At 39.6% G+C, this 21,883-nt stretch overlaps 1 protein-coding gene across 2 annotated transcripts in view; it reads left to right on the top strand.

Moving 5' to 3' along the window:
* Positions 1-21,883, top strand: part of PPP3CA (protein phosphatase 3 catalytic subunit alpha) — a 194,846-nt gene that overhangs the window by 66,776 nt on the left and 106,187 nt on the right. For both annotated transcript variants that reach the window (XM_061477882.1, XM_061477873.1), the window contains exon 2: positions 11,310-11,510. In XM_061477882.1, the coding sequence (XP_061333866.1) occupies positions 11,310-11,510 (201 nt within the window). The remainder of the gene's footprint in view (positions 1-11,309; positions 11,511-21,883) is intronic.

The following is a 21,883-nucleotide window of genomic DNA, read 5'->3' as shown; positions in this document are numbered from 1 at the left end:
GAGAGATGAAGAACTAGTGAAAATGGGTAGGATAGTTTTATCATTTGCAATCCATTGGTGAATGGATCTGGTTTTATATTTCCATGAGCTATAGCATCTGTGTCTTCTCGTCTGGCCATTTTTTATGCCCAGCAACCACCAAATTTTAAAAGTGGAAGTGATCTTTGGAGCAGAAAGCAAGAGTTTAATTCCCACACTGCCGGGTCCCCAGATCTGACTAGGTTGCGGTGTCACATTTTCTCTCCTGCCATCTGATCCAGGGCTTTTGCATCATCTTTGGGAAAGTATTTTATGTTTGGTCAGGTTAGGGGAGAGGACTTCCAAACCTCATCTTGGCCAGGTCTATAGCTGAGATGTTCACCAAGAGTAGAGGAGAGCTAAGAGTATTGAGCTGAGGTCTCTCAGTACTTCACTGAATAAAGTGAGCTCTGGCTGATCGAAATTAGGTCTTGGTTTGAAGTAATAGTGACCTGTTCTACACTAAGGGATTTGAGACTTGAGGTGTGACTCAAAGGGCAGTTAGCAGATGGAGTCCTTTCTCTCTTCTTGGTTTCTCTCTGGTGACTGTTCTCATTCATTGGCTTTCTTGGGAAAGGTGCTGGAAGTCCTGTTGTGCCATGCTGTTCTCCATGTGGCATCCTTCACAGAGCCACCAGGCTCAACACACACCAGCGATGACAGAACCGAGTACTCCGATGCTGAGGTCTCTCTGTGGGTGTAGTCACTGGCAAGCAAAGATTAAATTGCTTGCACACAAAAGGCCTGGGAATAAAGCATGGGTCTCTGATTCTTTTGTAGCCTCATAAAGCTGCTTTTTTTAAACTCCTGTTCTGCTTAAGAACAGGATGTTTCAGAGAGTATCAGCAGAATGGTAAGTTTAGACAGGTTTATTTTTATCCAACACATTTGTTACGCAGCAATTGAGATATGAGGGAAGATATGGTTTACAAAAAATATAAAAGCATCTTTAATAAATAAAAGGAGGATTTGGATTAAATATCCTTTTAAATACAGGAGCAGAAGCTTATACTAAGGGCTTTGAAACTCTATTGCTGCCACATATACACAGAAAAAACCCAGAACAACAGCTTTAAAAAAAAAAAAAAAAAAAGCCTATTAAAGTACATGATGGTTTAACTACCAAAAACTTGCTTTTCAAATATTTTTTGATTTTTGTTATCCTGCATGGTTGGTCTCTTTTCCCAATTAGCAAGCGATAGGCCAGAGGTAACGGCCTCAAGCTACACCACGGGAGGTTCAGATTGGGTATTAGGTACAATTTCTTCACCAAGAGGGTGGTCAGGCATTGGAACAGGCTGCCCAGGGCAGTGGTGGAATCACCATCCCTGGAAGTGTTCACAAACCCTGTAGATGAGGCCCTTAATGGCCTGGTTTAGTGGTGGAGTTGGCAGTGCTGAGGTAATGGACTTGATGATCTTAAAGGTCTTTTCCAACATGGTTGATTGTATGAGTCTGTGTGTTATTTTTAAAGTAAAACCAACTTTCTGCAGCAGTCAAGTTTAGATGATGGAAAGAAATACGCTTTGGAGATGAATCCAAGGCAGAATTTCCATGTGGATGCTCCATGGTGTAAGGGCCGGTAGAGACGAGATATGAAAACTGAACAAAAATATCAGGGCTGATTCACAGCTACATTACTTCAGATTAATGCCAGTGTCACTGGGTTTGATAAATTTTATTTAGATGTCAAGTAGAGCAGGCTGAACCCTGTTTCAAATCTGTGTAATCTGTTAATGCTGGATTAGAAAGAACATTTGCTTAATGGCATTACAGTGACATAGCGTGGTGGTGAATGTGGTCCATAATCTTCAGCACTGATCTATGTGAACTGTAATAACATCACAAGAAAATTAGTTCTTTGACTGCGTTAGAAGAACAAGTTGTCATTGGGAATCAGTTCCTACAACGTGCTGGAAGAGTTTCCATTCTTTTCATCAAGAGCAAGAGGCACTGTCACTTAAAGGGCCCATGGAGGGTTCACATACCCTTTGTCTTTTGCTTGTGTACTTTCTGAAAATGAAGGGCTGAATTTCCCTATTAAAGGGTCTGGTCTGAACTGGCAAGTAGTATCTCTGATATCAGGGAAGAAACAAATTGTGCTGAGCATGTGCTGAGTTCATTAAAGCTCAGTTCCAGCAGAAGCCAGTTATTTAAACTGTCTTTGGGTATTTAGTAAAGGCTATGGTGTCTTTGTTTTGTTTTGTTTTCTTCTTTTTTTTTTCCAGTATGACTCTGTGTAATGTGTTGTGTATGTTCCTAACTCCTGATCCAGCCGAAGCAAAACCGTGCTGTGAAGACTGTTGGTATCTAGCTGTTAAATTGCAGAGAAAAAGAAAAAAAAAAACCCTAAAAATTACTACTATCTTCTTATGTTGCTATTTTTTCCAGGTATGTGACCTGACCCCTACACAAGAAAGGGCAGTTGCTGGATTGGTAATAGGTGTAACCTGGCACAAAGTGATTTTCATATAATGAGGTGCTCTTTTTTTCATGCCTATCCATTTCCTATTTATTGATTATGGCTGAACAAGCAGAATTCAGTATTAGTGTAATTCTGAAATGGTGTTTTCCACACTAATACGTGTGGAGCTTAGCCAGCCCTCATGCAACATAAAGCAGTGTTAGTATGGATTCACTTCTGCAGAGTTACGCTGATTTAAAGCTTCTGTCAAAGGCAAAAATGCTACTAGAACAATCAAACCTGTTCAGGAGTGAAAAAACCATCAACCAACCAAACAGCATCAAGAAAAAACAAACCCTGAGCCAAAAAAAAATCCCCAACAAACCATCAACTTCTGTTTCCAACTATTTTTTAAGGTTAATTTGGCTCCTGCTGCACTTAGGCCGTACACATACTTATATTTGTAAGGCTTTACTCTTTAATTTATACAGCTTTGGCCTTGTCTGACTGATTTATGAAGTGCAGGTGTAGATCTTCTACTTACTGCATGACTCATGACCAGCAAAATAATAAACCAGGTTAACATTTACAGATAGGCAGGATTTTTTTATTTAGTTCGCGTGCTATAGTTCAGACATTAATATTTTGTATGTTTCTCGCATCCTGATACTTATTGGCTTGAATAAGGTTTTGGGGTTTTTGTTTATTTTCTCCAAGGCTTGCCTTTTGTTTTAAAAAAAAAAAACCCAAACCTTAAAACCAAACCCTAAAACTTACACAATTCAAAGATTCTACTTTCATACCCTTTGGTTGGCATTGGCAGCTTAGACCCTGGAAGATATAGGCAGTAAAATATGGAGCTTTTATTGTTCCTATCCCCTTGCCTTCAGCCTTCAGGGCAAAGACTCTTTGGGCAAGGTGTCCATTGCTAGATTCCAGAAATGTCCTAAATTTGAAATGTAAGATTTATTTTTGTAAAGGATTACTTTGTAATGCTAGCAGGGATTTATTTCCATATCTTCTGCTGGTGAATAGCTTCTTTGGAGCAAAAGGTGAGGCGGTGGTTCTTATTCCAGGAAGCAGCTTCTGCAGGCTGGCATTTAAGCGGGGCTTCTGTAATATGTAGTATTTAAACAGTGTTAGAAAACACAATATCTGCAAATAAAGGTTTCCTTACCTGCACTTTCTCACCTCTCTTTCTAGGACTAGTTTTAACGAATTTGTGTCACTAATGCCAGACTATGCACAGTGGTCAATTTTTGGAAGCTACATCTTCATTGTATTTAAATCTCATCTTGGTGGAGCAGCTTTGGAAGGGAAAGGATGTTTATTTTTCTGCCTTTTCACATGTCACTGTCACTTAAATCTTAAAGCTAAGCTGATTTCTGACCAGACTTGGTAATGGTATTCCATTATGCTCAAAAGGTGTGAGAGAGTCTTAGTTAAGACTTCAATTTCTAGTCAAGGAGTTGTTTGCAATGTTCCTTTTGGCTACATTACCACATTGGAGACTGAAATTTGGTAGTGTCAACTGACTGAAATAGGTTGAATGAGGAAGTTGGAAAGAAATGGTGCCATAAATGTGGACTGATACCTGAAGGTCATTCAGGTCCTAGAATTGATTATTTTTTTTCCCAATAGATTGAAATCATTCCACATGCGATCACTTCCTAATCACTTCTAACTAGGAACAATAGTGAAGTCTTATTGTAGAAAGAAATTATCCATTACTCAAGTATTTTGGGAGATGCAGGAGTGTGCCTGATTCCTTATCTAAGTCTTGGAAGACCTTTGGTATTTTCCACTGTTACAGGTTTTTTTCCCCGACTTTGTTTTCTCCAGATGAATTGTTCCTATAAAGGAATTTAAACTCTGGATAATTATTGTTCTCTGTTCCAAAGGCTAATAAAAACAAAGCTCAACAGTATGCAGTTGGAGGCCTATGGAAAAACTTGGGTGTAACACACAAAGTAGAAAAACAAATTTTTCTGATGAGGCCAGGAAGCTACAGTCACATTTTCCAGTTTTAACTGTATGTGTTGGTCCTAACTGGGAATGTTTCCTGTTAAACTGAATTTTTCCCCTCTATTTAATTTCATAATTCTTTTTTTAAATCCGTAAACTGTGAACATGAGAGGATAATAAATGTCAAAGATACTTGTGTGTGATCTCTAACACAGGCAAAGAATCCATTTTTGTACTATTTTATGGGGATGTGTGTTGCTTTGTGGTCTGTAAGACCAGTAGAATTTGGTTGCTTATTCTAGTCGTTGTCCAAAAGATACTCTGGGAATGCTGTTAGTAACAAACACATACTCTACCACTTCATATTTCAAAGAGAACCTTTTCTTTGAATTATGAGGCTTTTATTTCATCCAAGGCTTTTAAAGTGTACCTCCTTCCGTTCCCCTTTCCAACCTGTACCTCTTCCTAGATTCTCAGGGTATGCCCTCTGATGTGTCTGAGCCTGTAAACGTTCTTCGGTAAAATATTTTGTGTCATCATTTTTTCAGGTACTTTTGAGAAACTGAAAAACATTTTTATTGCTGATTGTTTTACAATGTTTGAATATTGGAGCTAGATCTGGCTGGTTATAGTAATTCAAATTTATGTGTGTTACTGATACCAGTGCTTTAATTTAGTACAAAAGTATTCAGAGTGGTTGGGGTGGGTACATGTGAATCAATTCGCCAGACAGAAATGAAACTTCAAAGGGAATCTTGTGTGTTTGTCCAGGCATTCGTGTGTTTTATTACTCTTCATTTTTTTTTCTGTATGTGGTTATTTAGGGTGCTATAGCTACTTATGGTTGTTCAAGTATAATTTGAAGTGAGTTTATGTGAAGATCAGTTGCATTCATTTGAAGAATTGAATCATAGACTCTTAGAATAGTTAGGGTTGGAAAGGACCTTAAGATCATCTAGTTCCAACCCCCCCCGCCATGGGCAGGGACACCTCACGCTAAACCGTATCACCCAAGGCCTTGTCCAACCTGGTCTTGAACACTGCCAGGGATGGAGCATTCACAACCTCCCTGGGCAACCTATTCCAGTGCCTCACCACCCTAACAGGAAAGAATTTCCTCCTTATATCCAGTCTAAACTTCCCCTGTTTAAGTTTTAACCCATTACCCCTTGTCCTGTCACTACAGTCCCTAATGAAGAGTCCCTCCCCAGCATCCCTATAGGCCCCCTTCAGATACTGGAAGGCTGCTATGAGGTCTCCACGCAGCCTTCTCTTCTCCAGGCTGAACAGCCCCAACTTAACGCAACAGCACTTTTCCATGGACTATTTCTTTAAGCAGTATTGACTAGCTTGCGCAGTGGAACCCTCAGGTATGTGAAGCGGCATATCTTGTTCTTGAGTGACATTGATTTAATTATGTCTTTAAACAAATACAGCTGTGAGCTGCTCTGATTACACTGCAAGGCCTTCTTAGCCATGAAGAAAAATTAATGCTAAATTTCTGTAGGAATCCTTATGGTTCCTTAGGATTTTATATTGTAGAATTTATTTTTTTTTCTCCCCAGATTTCAATTTCTGACAATTTTACCATCCAGGGAGCAGAGGCAGTAAAAAACAGTCCTCAAATACATAATGCTTTAAAGTAGCAGGCGATAGCTTTGTCTTTTAGAAAGGGGTTACTAATTCCAGAGGTGTTTCAGAGTCACAGTAGGTTCCAGGCAGGCCTTGCATCAAGTGTGCCTACTCTACTGACAGTAGCTAATGTAAGATGAAACCTGATCATTTTGGTTAGAAAACATTCAGAAAATGAGTTCTGCTTTGAGTTCCACAATGAAAATTGGTTTTGGTTTGAGTTTTATCCTGTCATATAAACTGCTGGGGTTTTTTTAACAGTTAGAGACATATTTTCCTATCTAAAATGCAAGTGGACAAAACCCTACTATGAACCCGTACATGTTATGAATCCTATAGTGCGAATTTTGGTATTGAAAAGGGATTCTGTCTTCTAAATAACTCACTCTTCTGTATGAGACTCCTCAAAAATACCTGCTAAGGAAAAAGTGTAGGTTAAAAAAAGATCCCAGTGATCCAATATGCTTGAATGGTGAGTCATCCATGTTCTGCCTGAAGAAATCTGTGGAGGGGAGTTTGTCGTGTGAGAACCCAATGTCCTTAATGGCTGAGCATTTTTGGCAGTGTCCTTTGCCTTTCCCGCCACTTTGGTGATCCTTGTGCTGCCTGGGAGGTTTCGCTCTGTTCTCTATCGCATCTGTGGATGGCAGTGATTCATCCTCTTGTTCCTGTCTGTCACCTGAAATCAGCAGTGTTCCTGAGAAAAAGTAAAACAAAATTCGTCGTTCCTTCCCTTTTGGTTCATAGTAACCCTGGTAAGACCAAAATCTATAGCCAACTCTACAGGAACATGCTCAGAATTATGTCAGAAAAGTCTACCTTTGGCTGCTTCTTTATATACTGGTCAGACATAGCATGGTACAGAAATACAGAGCTCTGATTAAATAGTAAATGCCCCAGTACAGCGGTTGTTACTCTTCAGCACGAATGGCCAAGAATATGCCATGACTTGAACTGAGTTGTAAAATGGGGTTAGATTTTCAAAGTCAGCCTGCAAAAAATGATAGTTAACCATTAAAAATGTTCCTGGCTTTCAAAAATGCCGTTTTGTTGGCATTCCTGAGATGACAGGAAAATTTTATATGTAGTAGGTTTGAAGGTTATGAGTAAGTAGATAGGAAAAAAATCAAGCTGCAGTGACCTGACTTTTTTTTTTTGTATGTGTAGTGTGAATGTTGGCCCATTTAATAACTTGCGCTCTAGCCACTGCTACAGTGCAAATGTTTCTCAAAATGGAGAATGTCAAATTGCCATCAGACAAATGCAATGCATTGGGTTATTGAGATGACGATAGTTACTGGTATGTTTTCTCTGCAAACGAAAACATATTTCTCATGTAAGTGTGATGTGGTACAAACAGCTACATACAGTCATACAGCATAAGTTATATGAAATTACAAGACAAGCATTACAGAGGGAGGTAATTTGGGAGAAACTCAAATATTGATAGCTTTTCTTATGCGCAGCCTCTGAAAGCATTATTTTAGTGTACAGCTTCATTTAAAAATGAATAATACATAAACAAAATAATGCTTGCTTTGCCGCATGCTTGTATTTTATTCATGTATGCACACATGGTCCACTCTAATTAAGCACAGCTCTGTATGTTTTATTTATTTGTTCTAGAGAGGCTGCTTAATATTTGAGAGAAACAGTAATGATGTGTCTGACCTTTACAATGGCTGTGTTAATGGTAAGATGGGTTTTGCAGGAGCCTGCAAGAGCAGTAAAATAGCAGGTTGATCTTTTTCTCCATTTGCTGGAACATGCTCAAGAGACCTGAAAGCACAAGAAAAAAAGCCCAACCAGAAAGTGGTTAAAGAGTATATTCTTGTGTTTTCAGATCTCAGGAGGATGCTACTGTCAGGCTGAGGTAAAGAGTTAAAACTTTGGTTCTTTCCTTTTTGTTGTGGTCTGTTTTATTACAAAACCACCTGGATGTATGTAACTGTAAGGGTAGTATTTCCCATGATGAATAGTTGGTGTTGGGGTTTTGTTTTTTGGTTGTTTTTAAATAACAATATAAATAAATAAATGTAAAGGGAGGAGGAGAGCAGTCCAGATTTTAGGTTTTGCAGAGTATGGATAAGTGTGCCTGCTTCTCTTGTGTGGTGGTCTTATAGTGGGATTTGTCACTAAACTTCCTAAAAACAACAAGGGGAATGCATATGCAATTTTTATTGCCTCTCCCTTTTTTTTAATGGCCTTTTCTTAATAGAGATTCATACCTCCTTCTCAAAAACATGCCCTGAGTCTGTGTGGTGGTGACTAGCTCACTGCTGGTTCAGACCACCACTCCTTTCTCCTCTTGCCTCTCCCTTGTGGCTCCTTTCCCAGCTCCATGCTTTTCCCTGTTGTGCATGCTGTGTGCACAGTTGCTGTCTGATAAGGCTCCTGGTTTTATTTCTGTTTAAGGCAAAACCACTGGGAGCGGAAGAGTTGCTTGTTGCAAGCACTGATAGAATAGATTTTGAAAAAGCTGAAAAAGAAAGCAGGTATGGAGAATCTGATGTATCCATCCCTATGTATTCAGAAGGTAACATTGCTATATATAAAGCAATAGAAATTAAATGTTTGTTATATTTACAACAGGATTTTGTGGGTGATACCAGCAGAGAACAATGTTGAACCGACTTCCACAGGAACGTGACTGTTTGTTGCGTTGTTCGTCTGTGGAAGCTCTGTGTATGTGTACATACAAAATTAATATTCTCATAATGGAAGATGCACTTTGTGGGCTATTCAGTCACTCATGTTTTTGCTAATTAATCGTGAGTCATCTGCTATTGGAACAGTATCTTCTTCTTTAATTACCCACTGGTACATGTTTGTTAGAACCCTGCCTGCAGAGCTCATACAGTGCTGCAGTGTATGCCATTTTCTTCCCTTAATCAGCAGGTAACATTTCATGGCCTTTGTTTTCTTGATTGCATGTCTGTTTTGCTTTGTCTTTATTCCTTTCAGCATACATGCGTAACAGTGGTTACCTCCAAGTTAGTAGTATGCGTCATACATAGGCTTTTACATTGTGATGCCTTCTGAGAAGAACAGAGGCCGAAGGAATACACGCTTCTTCCACCCAAACTGATTGGAGAGAAACAGCAACTTTGCCTTCTCCTCCTTCATACAGGATCATGCATGAAGGAAATGTGAGATCAATAGGACTAGCTAGATGTCACCCAGCCAGAAGGGCTGAGCAGATAGGGCCCTCTATAGACTGATAGGTGCAGCCTCATGTTCACAAGCCCTGGTGCTCACGGGGTGGAGTTCAGCCACCCGAATATCTGTTGGAGGGACAGCACAGTAAGGCATAAGCAATTCAGAAGGATCCTGGGATACACTGATGATAATTTCCTTCTCCAAGTGATAGAGGAGCCAACAAATAGAGGTGCTCTGCTGGACATTATTCTCATCAACAAAGAGGGGCTGGTGGAGAACGTGAAGCTCAAGGGCAGCCTTGGCTGCAGTGATCATGAAATGGCAGAGTTCAAGATCCTGAGGACAGCAAGGAAGGTGCACTGTAAGCACTACCCTGGACTTTAAGAGAGCAGACTTTGGCCTTTTCAGGGATGTGCATGGTAGAGCACCATGGGAGAAAGTCCTAGAGGGAAGAGGGGCCCAAGAAAGCTAGCTAATGTGCAAGAATCACCTCTTCCAAGCTCAGGAGTTGAGGTCGCATCTCAGCAAGGAGGAAGTCTGGTTTTGGTCTTTAACAGCCCACCTTTTATCATAGAAGTACCATTTAAAACATTTAGTCATTTAAAGCAGTCTAGGAGTTCTTGTTGTTTGAGTGAAAAGATCATCATGGATCTGTGTCAGGGCTTTTCAGAGATGTATTTTATCTTCATTGTGGGTTGTAGGTGTCATTGCTTCTGGAGAGCAGTTGGGTTTCAGTATATTTCAAAGAGCCACATCCATCAGTCACCACCACACCGTTTAAGTGAATGGACTACTAGGGCTGGGGCAGCAAAAGGGGAAAGAATTGGGGGGTGGGGAAAGAGGTGAAGTTGGAATTTTCTGATCTGTGTTTAAAATATCAGTGGAAAATAACTGCACAAAGTTAAATTGTTTTTTATATGCTCTGTTACTTCTGGTGGTGTGAGAGTTCTTGACTTGGGCTTTAAATTATGTTTGTGATGCGTGGGTTGTTTCTGAAGTACACTGATTGTGAAATGAGGAGGAAATTGAAGCTAACAGATGTAGTGGTCCACTGCATTAGGGTTTCGTGTCTCATGATGTGGCAGAGCTGCCTGTAAGATACTCCGTGGCAGACAAAGTCCTTTGTCAGGGATGGGGTTGCACTGCAGATGCAGTCAGCTGAGACCAGCCTTGATGCTTCTTCCTCTCTCTGCTCGGATCTCCCAAATAACCTGACCCTCCTGCAGCTGTGGCAGGGATCAGTGTAATTACCCTGTGGCTGGTGAAGCAAGCAGTGCCTACTGCCACTCTGAACTGTGAGGGAAAGGGGGTTAAGCTGGGATAACGCTCCAGCTTTCTCCTGGCAGCTGACAGCCTTCTTGCTCCAGCTGGCTACAGGAGAGCCAGAGCAGGAGCATCAAGTTTACTGTGCGTCTCAGACTTACGTGAGAGCAGCATGGTTACTGCTGTGTTGCTAGGACAACCTGCCTCTTTATTCATTTATTTCCAACTTCAGTCTGATGTATCCTTTGCCCTGCCTTTGCTGGAGCAGTCTGGTTGGCACTCAGGCATGTTTTAATGGGCTTCAAATATATTTTATGTAGCTATCACTTGCACAGGGAAGACATCTTCCATCTCCTTACCCCAGGTCATTAGGGAGAGGTCTGTCTTGGATTTTAGCATTTTAATTGGAAAGTGTATATGCATATCCATGCACAGAAATTCAATATTGCACTTATTTGTGTATTTTATGCCCTTAATGGAAAGAGAGGGTTAGATCAGTGGTTTGTAAGTGCTACTAGAGCAGTTTAAGCTCCATTCCCTTCTTTTCCTGATATTCGCATGCTTTCTGGGGAGCTTGTTTGAATGTATCTACCTGTAAATATGGTCTAAATCTTCCTCTCATTGTTTTTGTAAGCACAAATTAGTTGTTCTTGCATGTGTGAATAATGTAGCCTGCCACATAAGTGTACTTTTAATAGTACCTGTGGTAATCTATGTAGAATTTAAACCACAAATCATAAAAGGCAGTAGAAAGTTCATGTTGACGCTGTTTTGAAGCAGAGATGTCTTTTGATAAGTGTCATGATCAGTGACAGAGGCTTTGCTGTAAAAAGTGACCAGATGTTTTTGTCTTTTTTTTTCCACTCAGCTGTCCCGTTTCCTCCAAGTCATCGGCTCACAGCTAAGGAAGTGTTCGATAATGATGGAAAACCTCGTGTGGATATCTTAAAGGCACACCTTATGAAAGAAGGGAGACTGGAAGAGAGCGTTGCTTTGAGAATAATAACAGAAGGAGCTTCAATTCTTCGCCAGGAAAAAAATTTGCTGGACATAGATGCACCAGTTACAGGTTAGTATGGAATTATGATGATGGAGTGGATGGTTGGTAGGCTGGGACATGTTAAGTAATGCAGTAGTGTATGTGGCTACCTCAGGAGCTGAAATGCAGATTGAAAAGCATTTGTTCTCTCCAATACTTGAATCTCACTCTTGTCTGCTGCCACTAGGATAATGGAGGCCATCAAGCAACTTGTAAATTAGAGGAAAAGATCACATCTTCTGAGCCCTTTCTGTTTCTAAGGCAGAGAACATTTTTAGTCTTTAGGAGAAGGTTAAAATGACTTTCTTAAGCTTGAAAAATTACCTGGCCTTTTGCACCAGGTATTAATTCCATAATTTTATAGATACCATTTACCATAGGAGTACTGGTGAGATATATGGACAGCACTGGGCTCTGAACCTCATGAAGTTCAAGAAGTCCAAGGGCAAGGTCCTGCACATGGGTCACAAACGCTACTGCAAAGTAGGCAAAGTCTGGATTGAAAGCAGCCCTGCAGAGAAGGACTTGGGGGTGTTGGTCAATGAGAAACTGAGCATGAGCTGGCTTCAGTATGTGCTCGCAGCCTGGAAAACCAGCTGTGTCCTGGGCTGCATCAAAAGGAGTGTGGCCAGCAGGTCAAGAGAGGTGATTCACCCCCTCTTGTCTGCTCTCATGAGACCCCACCATAGCAGGGGTGTTGGAACTAGGTGATCTTTAAGGTCTCTTCTATCCCAAACCATTCTGTCATTCTATGAAGGAATAATGGTGTCAAAGTAAATGGAAATTTTAATTAAATTCGAAGGAAAATAATGACTGTAGAAAAAAAGGAAAAAAATCAGCAGAATTCCAGTTTATGTTGCCTGGAGGATTAATGAATTGTGCTGGTTGCAGAACCCATCCTGCCCTTGACTGTCAGACAATACCACCCACTCATTAATCCTCAGGAAATGCCTTATACTTTGAATTTCCTTTCTAATTGTCCCCTACCTCCGCTTGCATTCTGAATGTATGAATGCATTTGCTTGCTCTAATGTGCCTCCTCCCCTGTTTTGTTACTGTTATCGAATATGAACGCATTTTTGGCAAGAAATCTATCTCTGGCATAAAATGTTAGCTTCGGGGCAAAAGATAACTAGTTTTAACCAGCTTAAATAATGAAACCAGACCATAAAACTTGGTATATGAAGGCAGGTCCTTTTGTCACTTTTGTTTCTCGAGAGCCCTGGCAAAAGTAAAAGAAATAGGTTAACAGGTAGCAGAAGAAGGGTTACTAGTTTTCATTACCAGTACTGGTAGCATTCACCAAAAACTACACAGAAGTAGCAAAATCTTCATTTTCAGGAAACCTACTCTGAAACTGAAGAGCATAGTGTCTGGACTAGAAAGATGTGCAAGATAAAGCTTCTCATTTTAAAAATGATGTCCAAATAGGGGATTGATTGTAGCTTGACCTGGAGAGGTAATGAGTATCATTTTTTATGTAATAATTAGCATGTCATGCTGCCATACAATTCTGATGGAAAAGGTGTCAATCATGTTGCAGCTGATGGATGAATAAAGGAAAGACGACGAATAAAAGGATTCCCTGAATAGACTGAGAATCAAGTTCTACAGACATTTTCTTTGACGCTTAAGGATAAATGGAAGAAGTCATAGTGGTGCAATGTGCAATACCATTGTCCATAACCCATAATTGAGTGAAGTACACAGAAAAGTCTACCTTTTTGTGGATTTTCACTCTTCTTTTTTTGAGTGTGCCTTTTTTTGTTAATCCATTGAAAGATGTAGACTGTCGGAGGGTGGGTCTGGTGTCCTGTGTCCCAGCTGATTTCCTTCAGTCCATATTTAATGTTCTCTTTCTCTTTTTAACTTTTCTCTTTAAGTATTTTTTTTTTTTTATTAAATGCTTTTGAAGGCATCAGAATTGCTCGGAATTACATTTTGGAGATTAATCTCCTGAAGGTTACCCCCATTGTATAACACTGGTATAATTTAGGTCTTTGATTCTTTTTTCAGTGGAGCCTACGTCTTCCTTTGTTCCTGCTTTTGAAATTATTCTCACACAGTGATTGTGATAATGCAGTATTCTTCGGAGTGGCTGGTAGCTACTCCCTTTTAAGCTAGTTTAGGAAAGCTGGGCTCCTAATGCTTGTTAGCGGGGTAGCTGAGAAGTGCTAATGCTCTGTATGAACAAACATGAAAGCTGGAGTTATGAAAGCTATCATCAAAAGAAGCTAAAAACTAAATTGTGAGGGGGAGGTTGGGAAAGCTTGTGAGGCATGTTGTTGTGGGCCTGAAAATTTTCTTTGTGTGAGTATCATGACAGCAGGTGGCTGGATAAAGAGAGTATCAATTGACTGATGTAGTGGAAGTGCAAGGTATACAGGCAATTGAGAAGTAACTATGGAGTAGAGGAAAGCTTTTCTCAAACGTATGGAAGAACAAACGAAACCATTGGTAGAGTGGAGAAGCAAATAAGTTTTAGGTTTTAGAAATAGCAAGCAGTCCTGTTGAGGAGTGGCAGTCATAAATCATTAATATGGGATCCTTTGTGGGAGATGCAATCATCTTTTGGAAACATAGCCCTGTATCTGGTTAATGAGATGGTGATCATCAAAGAGAAGAGAGATAGAAAAGCATGACTGTTGAAGTAAAAGTATACTGTGGAGTGTCACTGTACAGTGGCATACTTGATGAATGTTAAAGAAAATTCAGAGTTGTTTGTTTTTTCTTTCAAAGCCTTGTGCAGCCATCCTTGAGTTTCAATTTTTTTTTTTTCTTTTTAAGGGGTGAATAATAATCCTCAGAAAAAATATCAGCATTCTGTTTATAAGCAGTCATGTGAAATAAAGTGGGTACATAGAAGACCTGAATTTGAGTGAGAAGATGACTTGTATAATGGGGGAGGCATGCAAAGAGCTTGAATATTGAATGCAGAATCCATTATTTTGCATACATGTATAAAACTTACTCTGTGTCTGTGGTTATCTGGAAGTACCAATGTAATTGTCATTTTGAAGTTGTACATTTTGTTTTCAAATCTGGCAAGGTTATAAGCCTTTTTAAGTATTGCTAAGGAATTAGTTTGTAACCTTAGCTCAAATTCAATCATTTTCTACATACATATGTACATGCATGCATAGTCTGCTACAGTTCTGGCTTAGAAGCAAGGTGAACAGTTGTTGCACAGCCTGAACTGAGAAGAGACTCCAAGTCCTCTGTTAGCGGAACTCTTATATCTGGGAAGTACTGAGGCAGCTTTGTCTTGACTCGTGAATGTGGGTTGGGAAGGATGGAGAGAATTGGGTCAAAAGTGAGTGTATTGAGCGTGAAGCTGAAAGTAGGGATGGAAAGTGGTAACAGGGCTGTTCAGCGGATGACAAGGAGGTGGCTGAGTCTGGCTACTTGATTGAAGACAAGAATTTGTGATAGAGGTGGAAAGTTGGGAGACAAGAAATGGTGGAGTCAGAGGTTAGGAGAGCATTGCTGAGCAGGCAAAGTAGGAAGATGAGGAAGAGGTTGACTGGGTTTTGGGACTAGGTGGGCAAGGTACCCAGTGTGGGATGTGAAGGGGCACATGTTGGAGTAGGTTTGGCTGTCTTACGACTGTCAGCAGTGAGGGTCTGCCATAAGGCTGTGCAGTCATCTGTGTTTCCATTGTAGGGAGTAAATGAGCCATACACTCTGGACTACCAGCGCACTTTCTGGTCGCATGCTGCACCATGGGGAATGTCCATGCCAACCTTCACTCACTAGGCAATAGGCAAACGACAAAAAGACAGGGAGACGCTTTCCACAGATGAACTGTTCCTGTTTTCATCTGTGCCCTTTTCTTTTGGAGGCATGTGGTCTCCGTCTTAAGCTTGTGGGTTTAATGATTTTGATCTACCACTAGACTACAGCTGTTCAGTGTTCAGAGGAAAGATGTCTCTATGGCAGCCTTAGAATTTCCAGTCCTGTTTTATGTTCATAACAGTCTAATTACACATGGAGAAATTGGCTCATTTTTAATAGCTTTTTTTCTAGAAGGCTATGGCAGTATATCTCTGAACCTCCCTGATGGCAATATTTACTGGAGTCACGCTCCAAAGAAGAGTTGTTAATGCCAGATTTCAAATTGCCTGCATAGCTTTGTTGTGGCCTTATATAATAAGTTCATTACTATACAGAGCAGTTCTGCACAAGTGACGTGCACTACCCTTTGCTTGATGACTAATTACCTGCTTGTGTTTATGGGTCCTCACTTCCAGATCCAAAATCTGCTGTTCTTCAATACGGAGCACTAACTGCATGCCAACCATGTGTCGCTTTGACTTCAGTGCATGGTTAACTTTATTTCTATGTGTATATACATATATACCTCTGTATATTATAAAATTATCTATAAAATGAGAAGCTCTTTGATGGCAATATTGCCTTCTTTGGCTCCTACTCTGTAAAATGGACCTTTTAGTTCACCTGTGTTTTGAAGACAATAATTCACATGTCTTCTGAAGTGATGGGATACTGCTGTACTGAGAGGTGTTAAAAGTATGCGAGCACTCTGATCATCAAAGTAAGGTTCATAGAAGTTTTGTAACTAAAACGCATTTCACACAAGTGAAGGGAATACAACTTGAAAGTTGCTCACTGCGTGAGTATTGTTCGTTCTGTCCACTGCATGAAAAAGAGCAGAAAGTGACTGTATAATTAAGGACTTGTAGCATAATGTATGTGCAGTAGAGGTTGTACTAGAAACCTTAATTCTGACACATCCTAAATACAGAGGGTTTTTTTTGCCAGCGTTTGTGATGTTCCCTTTAATTACTAGGTGTATGATTTATTGACTTGAATGGGTCTCAGTTCACTGTTTGTTTTCAAAGCAACCAAAACTGTGCTTTTGGAACATGGTAAATTGTTGTTTTCCAACATCTGTAAAAATTACCACCTGCAAGTGATGAAATAGTGTTATTAATCTGGAGGGGCTGGGATTAAACTACAAAACCCCATATTGCAGAATTTTATTTCAACAAAGTAGCTGATGGCAACAGCCAATTCCAGCTTTGAAGCTAGATCTGATTTTGAAGTTAGCTGTTTTGAGCAGAACAGGTTGTGCTTAGATGACCTTCACACCTTAACATTTGTGATTTTAGTTTATATCTCCTTAAATGACATACTTAACTACAGGGTACATCTGGAACTCTTAGTGGTATATTTATCTAATGTCTATCATTGTGTGTCTTTGCTTGTACCTTTTGGTTTATTTTTCCTGAGGATATTGTTAGATTTACAGGTACTGAATGAAAATCGCATGATACCTCTTGCACATATGACTGCATGAATGAGTAAGCTTGTTAGAAATACATGTTTGTGTTTTCAAGGTAAGTCTCTTTTCCCTGTTGATCTCTATTTTAAAGGTGATTAATGTGTGCTCTGTTCCTTCCTGGAACATTTGACATCTTTCATTTTGCGTACTCATTTTCTGCTACTTTTGATTAGTCTGTGCCCATCACTATTAACAGGAGTTTTCTCCAGTAAATGAAGAACACAAAAACCTAAGTAAGTCATATGCATCTTCATAAACCTGTGGTTTTTTACATATAGTACTTATATATAATGTATGAATGTTCCCAAGGCAGCTGCCTGTGTGCAGATGTTCTCAATTCTGTTTGTGCGGGTGCCACCATCAGCAGTGGCAATGACAGCGGTTCTGCACTGGTGACAATAGCCAAGCCATGTGCAGGCACAGGGGCAGCATCTGGCAGTCCCTCATTTATTAAAAGTGGAAAATAGGTAAAACAAGCATATGCTCTTGTTCTAAACCTGCATGTGCTTCACTGAGAAAGCCCTGACTGCTATCCTGTGTTCAAAGCTTTCTGAAATGCAAGGTGCATGCAGCTCATTATGTGAAAATAGGAGAGCACTGGGTGAAGACAGAATAAAAGCTTATTTTGGAATTTAGAAAGTGACTGTCTCTGCGGGTCTTCCTTGGCCATATTGTTTTCCTTTACTTGTCCTGAATTTTGCAGCTCCTGTGTTTATGCATGTGGTAGATAGAAGAAAACCACTGCTGCTTGCAGAGCCTTCCTTGCTATTCCCTTTGCCTCACATAATGTAAGGTAGGGGAGCATATGTATTCCAAATACATATGCTAGTACTAACCTTGTGCATACTAAAGAGGAATACACCCACTTCCACTTCATTGTAGTGTCTTTGGGTAAAAATTCCACTGGCTTGGTTAAATGCTGCAACAGACTGGAAATAACTCTCCAATTATGTGTAATGTTTGTATTGTAGTGAACGTGCTGAGATTTTTGGGGATTTGAACTCTAAATTGATGGGAAGGGAGAGGCTGTAGTTAACTGGGGATAGCCTGTGGAGCTGGGAGCAGCTGTAACTGTGGTGACCTTTGGAAACCTTTGATGCATTATAGGTCCAGAAAAAACTATAGAGGGAAAGCCCTTTCCTGCCAGCATGTGCCTTTGTGATCTTTGAGGCTTCCAGATATTCTCTGCATCATTCCATGGGACGATAGGGTCTCTTGGGCCTGAACGTTTCCCCATTTTTCCATGTACATTTTTCCTTTGCCTGGTTTCTCTCATTTGTTAGATTAAATAACATTAGTAGGTTGCTAGTGCTGTGCAAGTTAAAACTTTGTAAACGTCAAGAATTCCTAGCTAAAGTGATCAACCCTAAGGCAAGGTAATAAAAGTATTTATGCTCACGTTATAGTAAGGAAGTGATAATGATTAAAACTGCATTGAACTGTAGCACATATGTAATCTATCTGATGCAATTGGATCAGTTCTTTCTGATTTTTACCTTTGAAGAGGTGTAAGATAGAATTCCATCTTGGAAAATAAATGAGATTGCTTCCTGGGGGCCTACAAGTAGTGTAAGATCTATCCATATTAGCACAGCATCAAAATTTGTCTGAAATTAAAATTTCAGTAAAAGCAATTTTAGTTGAAACTTCTCTATTTCACACTTAAGTCATTTAATTTACACTCTAAACCTAATGTACCATGATTACTATTGAGGAAACTATTGAGTTTCCAGGACACTGTTATAAATACAATATTTACTTGCGTGTAATGAAAAAAGTATTTACATGATCAAACTGTGAAACTTCATCCTGAGTGGTTGGTGTCTTCAGACTCAAAAGTCTAAAAGCTAGTTTGAAGTCTAGATGCCAGCAGCTTCTGAGAGTAAGTGTTAAACAGAAGAATCATTGCTTTCCCTTCTTTGCTATAATGCATTCATTAGTCTTAAGAAGCATCTTTAATATTGCTTGTGATACTAAGAGTGAGAGAGTGATTGAGTCTGCCCTTTGAACAAGGGTGCTGGTTTACAGCACAACACATTTTTCTGTGTCTCAGCCAAGTAGTTGTATCTTTCAGTTGTAACTTCTTTAGCTGCTTTAATTGTATTGCTGTCCATTCTGAGAAGCTGCTGGTATTTTGTTCCTTCTAGCCTTAAAATGCAAAAAATGTCCCATATTCCTTGTATAACTTAAATCAGTTTGAGTTTTTGCATTATACTGTTGGACCTGTAGCATTTTTCCTTTATCATAGGAAAATTAACTTCAGCTTCAATGTTAGTTTGACTTGTTTCTTTCTTAATATCAATTCATTGTCTTGTTTGCACAAATAATATGATATTTCAACAGAGCAAGTTGAAACTATGGAAGGGGAGGAAAGGGAAAGTACCAATAGCGCCATTTACTCTTGCATCCTTTTTGAAAACAAATTACAGTCCAATTCTTTTTACATGCCTGTATAAGGCAGATGTGCTTTCTGACATAATAAATGAATTAGACTTTATGAAGAAATATTTGCTATCATTTTCAAAATGTTATATCTACTTTTTTCTCAGTGTATGCTTGAGCACAGTTTGCTGTTGCAATAGTTATTTTCCTTTGCAGATCACTGTTGAATGTTATGAAAATACAGAGAAACCTGCATGTTGAACTCCTGTTAAAAATAAATTTGATATAAACATAGTTTTGAACAGCTAAAGTGAACTTGATTGGATCCTTTAATTCGATTGCTGCTTAACACTGCTCCAGCTATTGTGCACGCTTTATTGAAAACTCATAATACACCAAATCACTTGTGACTTAAACTGGAGCTACTGAAAGAAGGTGGAGATGCAAGGCAGTATATATTAAAATTCTTTTTTTTTTTTTTTTTTTCTGATCTATTCCTTCCCTAAATGCTTCTGTCAGTTCCAGATATACATTGAAGTACGCCTGCCTCCATCTCTGGTAGAACAAAGTTGATTGCATCTTGTATCTTAATTGAGCTGCTTCAGACGTTAGCATCTGAGATCTTGGCAGGGATGATGTTTTCTAGTAGCAGTTGCTTAAAACTATTGTTATTGCCAAGACAGTGGATTTACAGACCGTATTCTTTACAACTGCCTTAGCTGTTCCTTTAAATAGTCCATCTATAGTTAACTTGTATTGGTGCAAAAATCATAGCCAAATAAGCCGAAGTGAAATTGTGGAGTCCGAGGTGCCCTTCAGATATGGAGCTTAGTTGATGCAGTGAAATGGAGGATCAAATACATATTGGGCTTGAAGTCAGCAGAGAAATTGCATTGATTAAAAAATAATCACCAGCAAAAATACAAAACAACTGCTTGCAAATACCTAAGTCTTTATTACTTTGCTCTTATGGCCCTTTGTTTAGCATGTGGGTTCTGCTTCATCATGTAAATACTGATGGCACAGTGTCACAGGCTGGAATTTTTTCTAGGGCTGCTCCAAGAAGACAGTACATCGCAGCAGTGGTGTTTATTGTAGCTTCTCAAAGATTTTTCTGCAACTTGTAAATCGTTTTTTTTTATTTGCTTTGCAATTATGTAGTCGGTGGCACAATTTGAATTAGAACTGGGTAGTTCTGGGTCTTTGACACTTGGATTCTGTTTTGAAAATAACCCTGATGTTTGCACTGTTCAATCCTCATTAGAAAGAAAGAGAACCTTTGTTCTTACCTTTCATGTGCTCTTAGCTTTGCCTAGTTATTCTTCCTTTTGATTCTGGCAGCAGGTTAATTTAACTCAATCTTAGGTTGTAGTTTATACTGGCAAGGGGTATGGGAATGCTGTGGGATCACTGCTGAAATCGCAGCCACCCACGTTCCTTCCTCCCCCATTTTGGATGGAGGAGCTACTGAAATAAGACCTAGAGGGGGGCAGAGGGGAATTCCAGCATATGTTTGCCTTCCCCCCAGCCAAGCAAAAATCTACCAGTCACACACAAACTGGCGTTCCCCACTTTGTGTGTGTGAAATAGTAGAGAATCATGATTTATACGTGTGTAAGGCTGGAAGGGGGATTGATTCTGTCTTAATCACACTGCACCTGCAACAGCTGTAGAGCAGCTGCAGAGCAGAGATTAAGCTGGGAACAGCTATAGAAGAGAAGAAAAGGAACTGGAGGAGTGCGAGGAGGCGGACTAATAGCAAGACAGAGACAAACAGCATTTTGTGTCAGTTGATGACTACCGCTTGGAGGTACCACTGTTCATCTGGTTTGGGAACTGCTGTGCAGATGTGGGCCCCTGTTGTTTAGGGTTCAGTTGCGCTTTCGAGGCTAACACCAGCTGTCTCTTGCCTTCATTTGTGCTGTATGTTTTTGTGTCTAACCTTTCACCAAAACCTGACTGTGAAGCACTGGCAAGTGCAAAGGAGAGATAACTAGCAGGTTTGTTCTTAAGAGATGTTATAAACATTACCTGTCATCACTTAGGAAAACCATAACTCAGAGAGCATTAGCAGTTGAAAAATGATGCTTATAGAAGGATGTTATTCTGGGATGGGTGGTTCTCCTACTTCTTCCTGCCTGTAGATGCTTTTTCATTAGCATTTTAATTATTCTAAAAAACACTGCTGGAGCTGAGACAGATACTTTCTCTATTTGGTTTTCTGCAGTTTATCTAGATAAAACATTTATAGGATAATTTCCAAGTGTATCTAATAATCCTCTTTGAAGATACTGCCTTTTTAAATGGAAAAATCTGCTATAGTTCAAAACATTTTAATTAGTTAAAAATATAGCGTATTTAAGTCCTCATATTTTTAAATTGTCTTTAAACTCTATAAAATCCATGCTCTCTAAATAAGTGCACCAGTTTTGAAGATTAATTGTGCTAGCGTCTTTACAATGTGCAATTGATTTCAGAAACTCTTGGGAAGAGTCACAGGGGATTCTGGCAATAGTGTACATGATTTGTACTGCTACTGTGTCAAGCCGTAACATTTTCTTCTGACCCAGGGGTTATTCTCTGCCTTTTCTAGGGTATCAAATCATTAAATGTCGAGTTTCAAGTTATTCATTCTCCAGAATGGCTGTGTTGACTTCTGCTTTTCTCTTGGGTTTGGGCATCTAAGTCTAGTTGATATTCCTTTATTGATACCACT

This window comes from Pezoporus flaviventris, unplaced genomic scaffold, assembly GCF_033815535.1.
Source record: "Pezoporus flaviventris isolate CSIRO_AGI_PZ_B2104156 unplaced genomic scaffold, CSIRO_AGI_Pfla_v1 ptg000002l, whole genome shotgun sequence".
NCBI lineage: Eukaryota > Metazoa > Chordata > Aves > Psittaciformes > Psittacidae > Pezoporus > Pezoporus flaviventris.
This window is presented reverse-complemented; position numbering and strand designations above follow the sequence as displayed.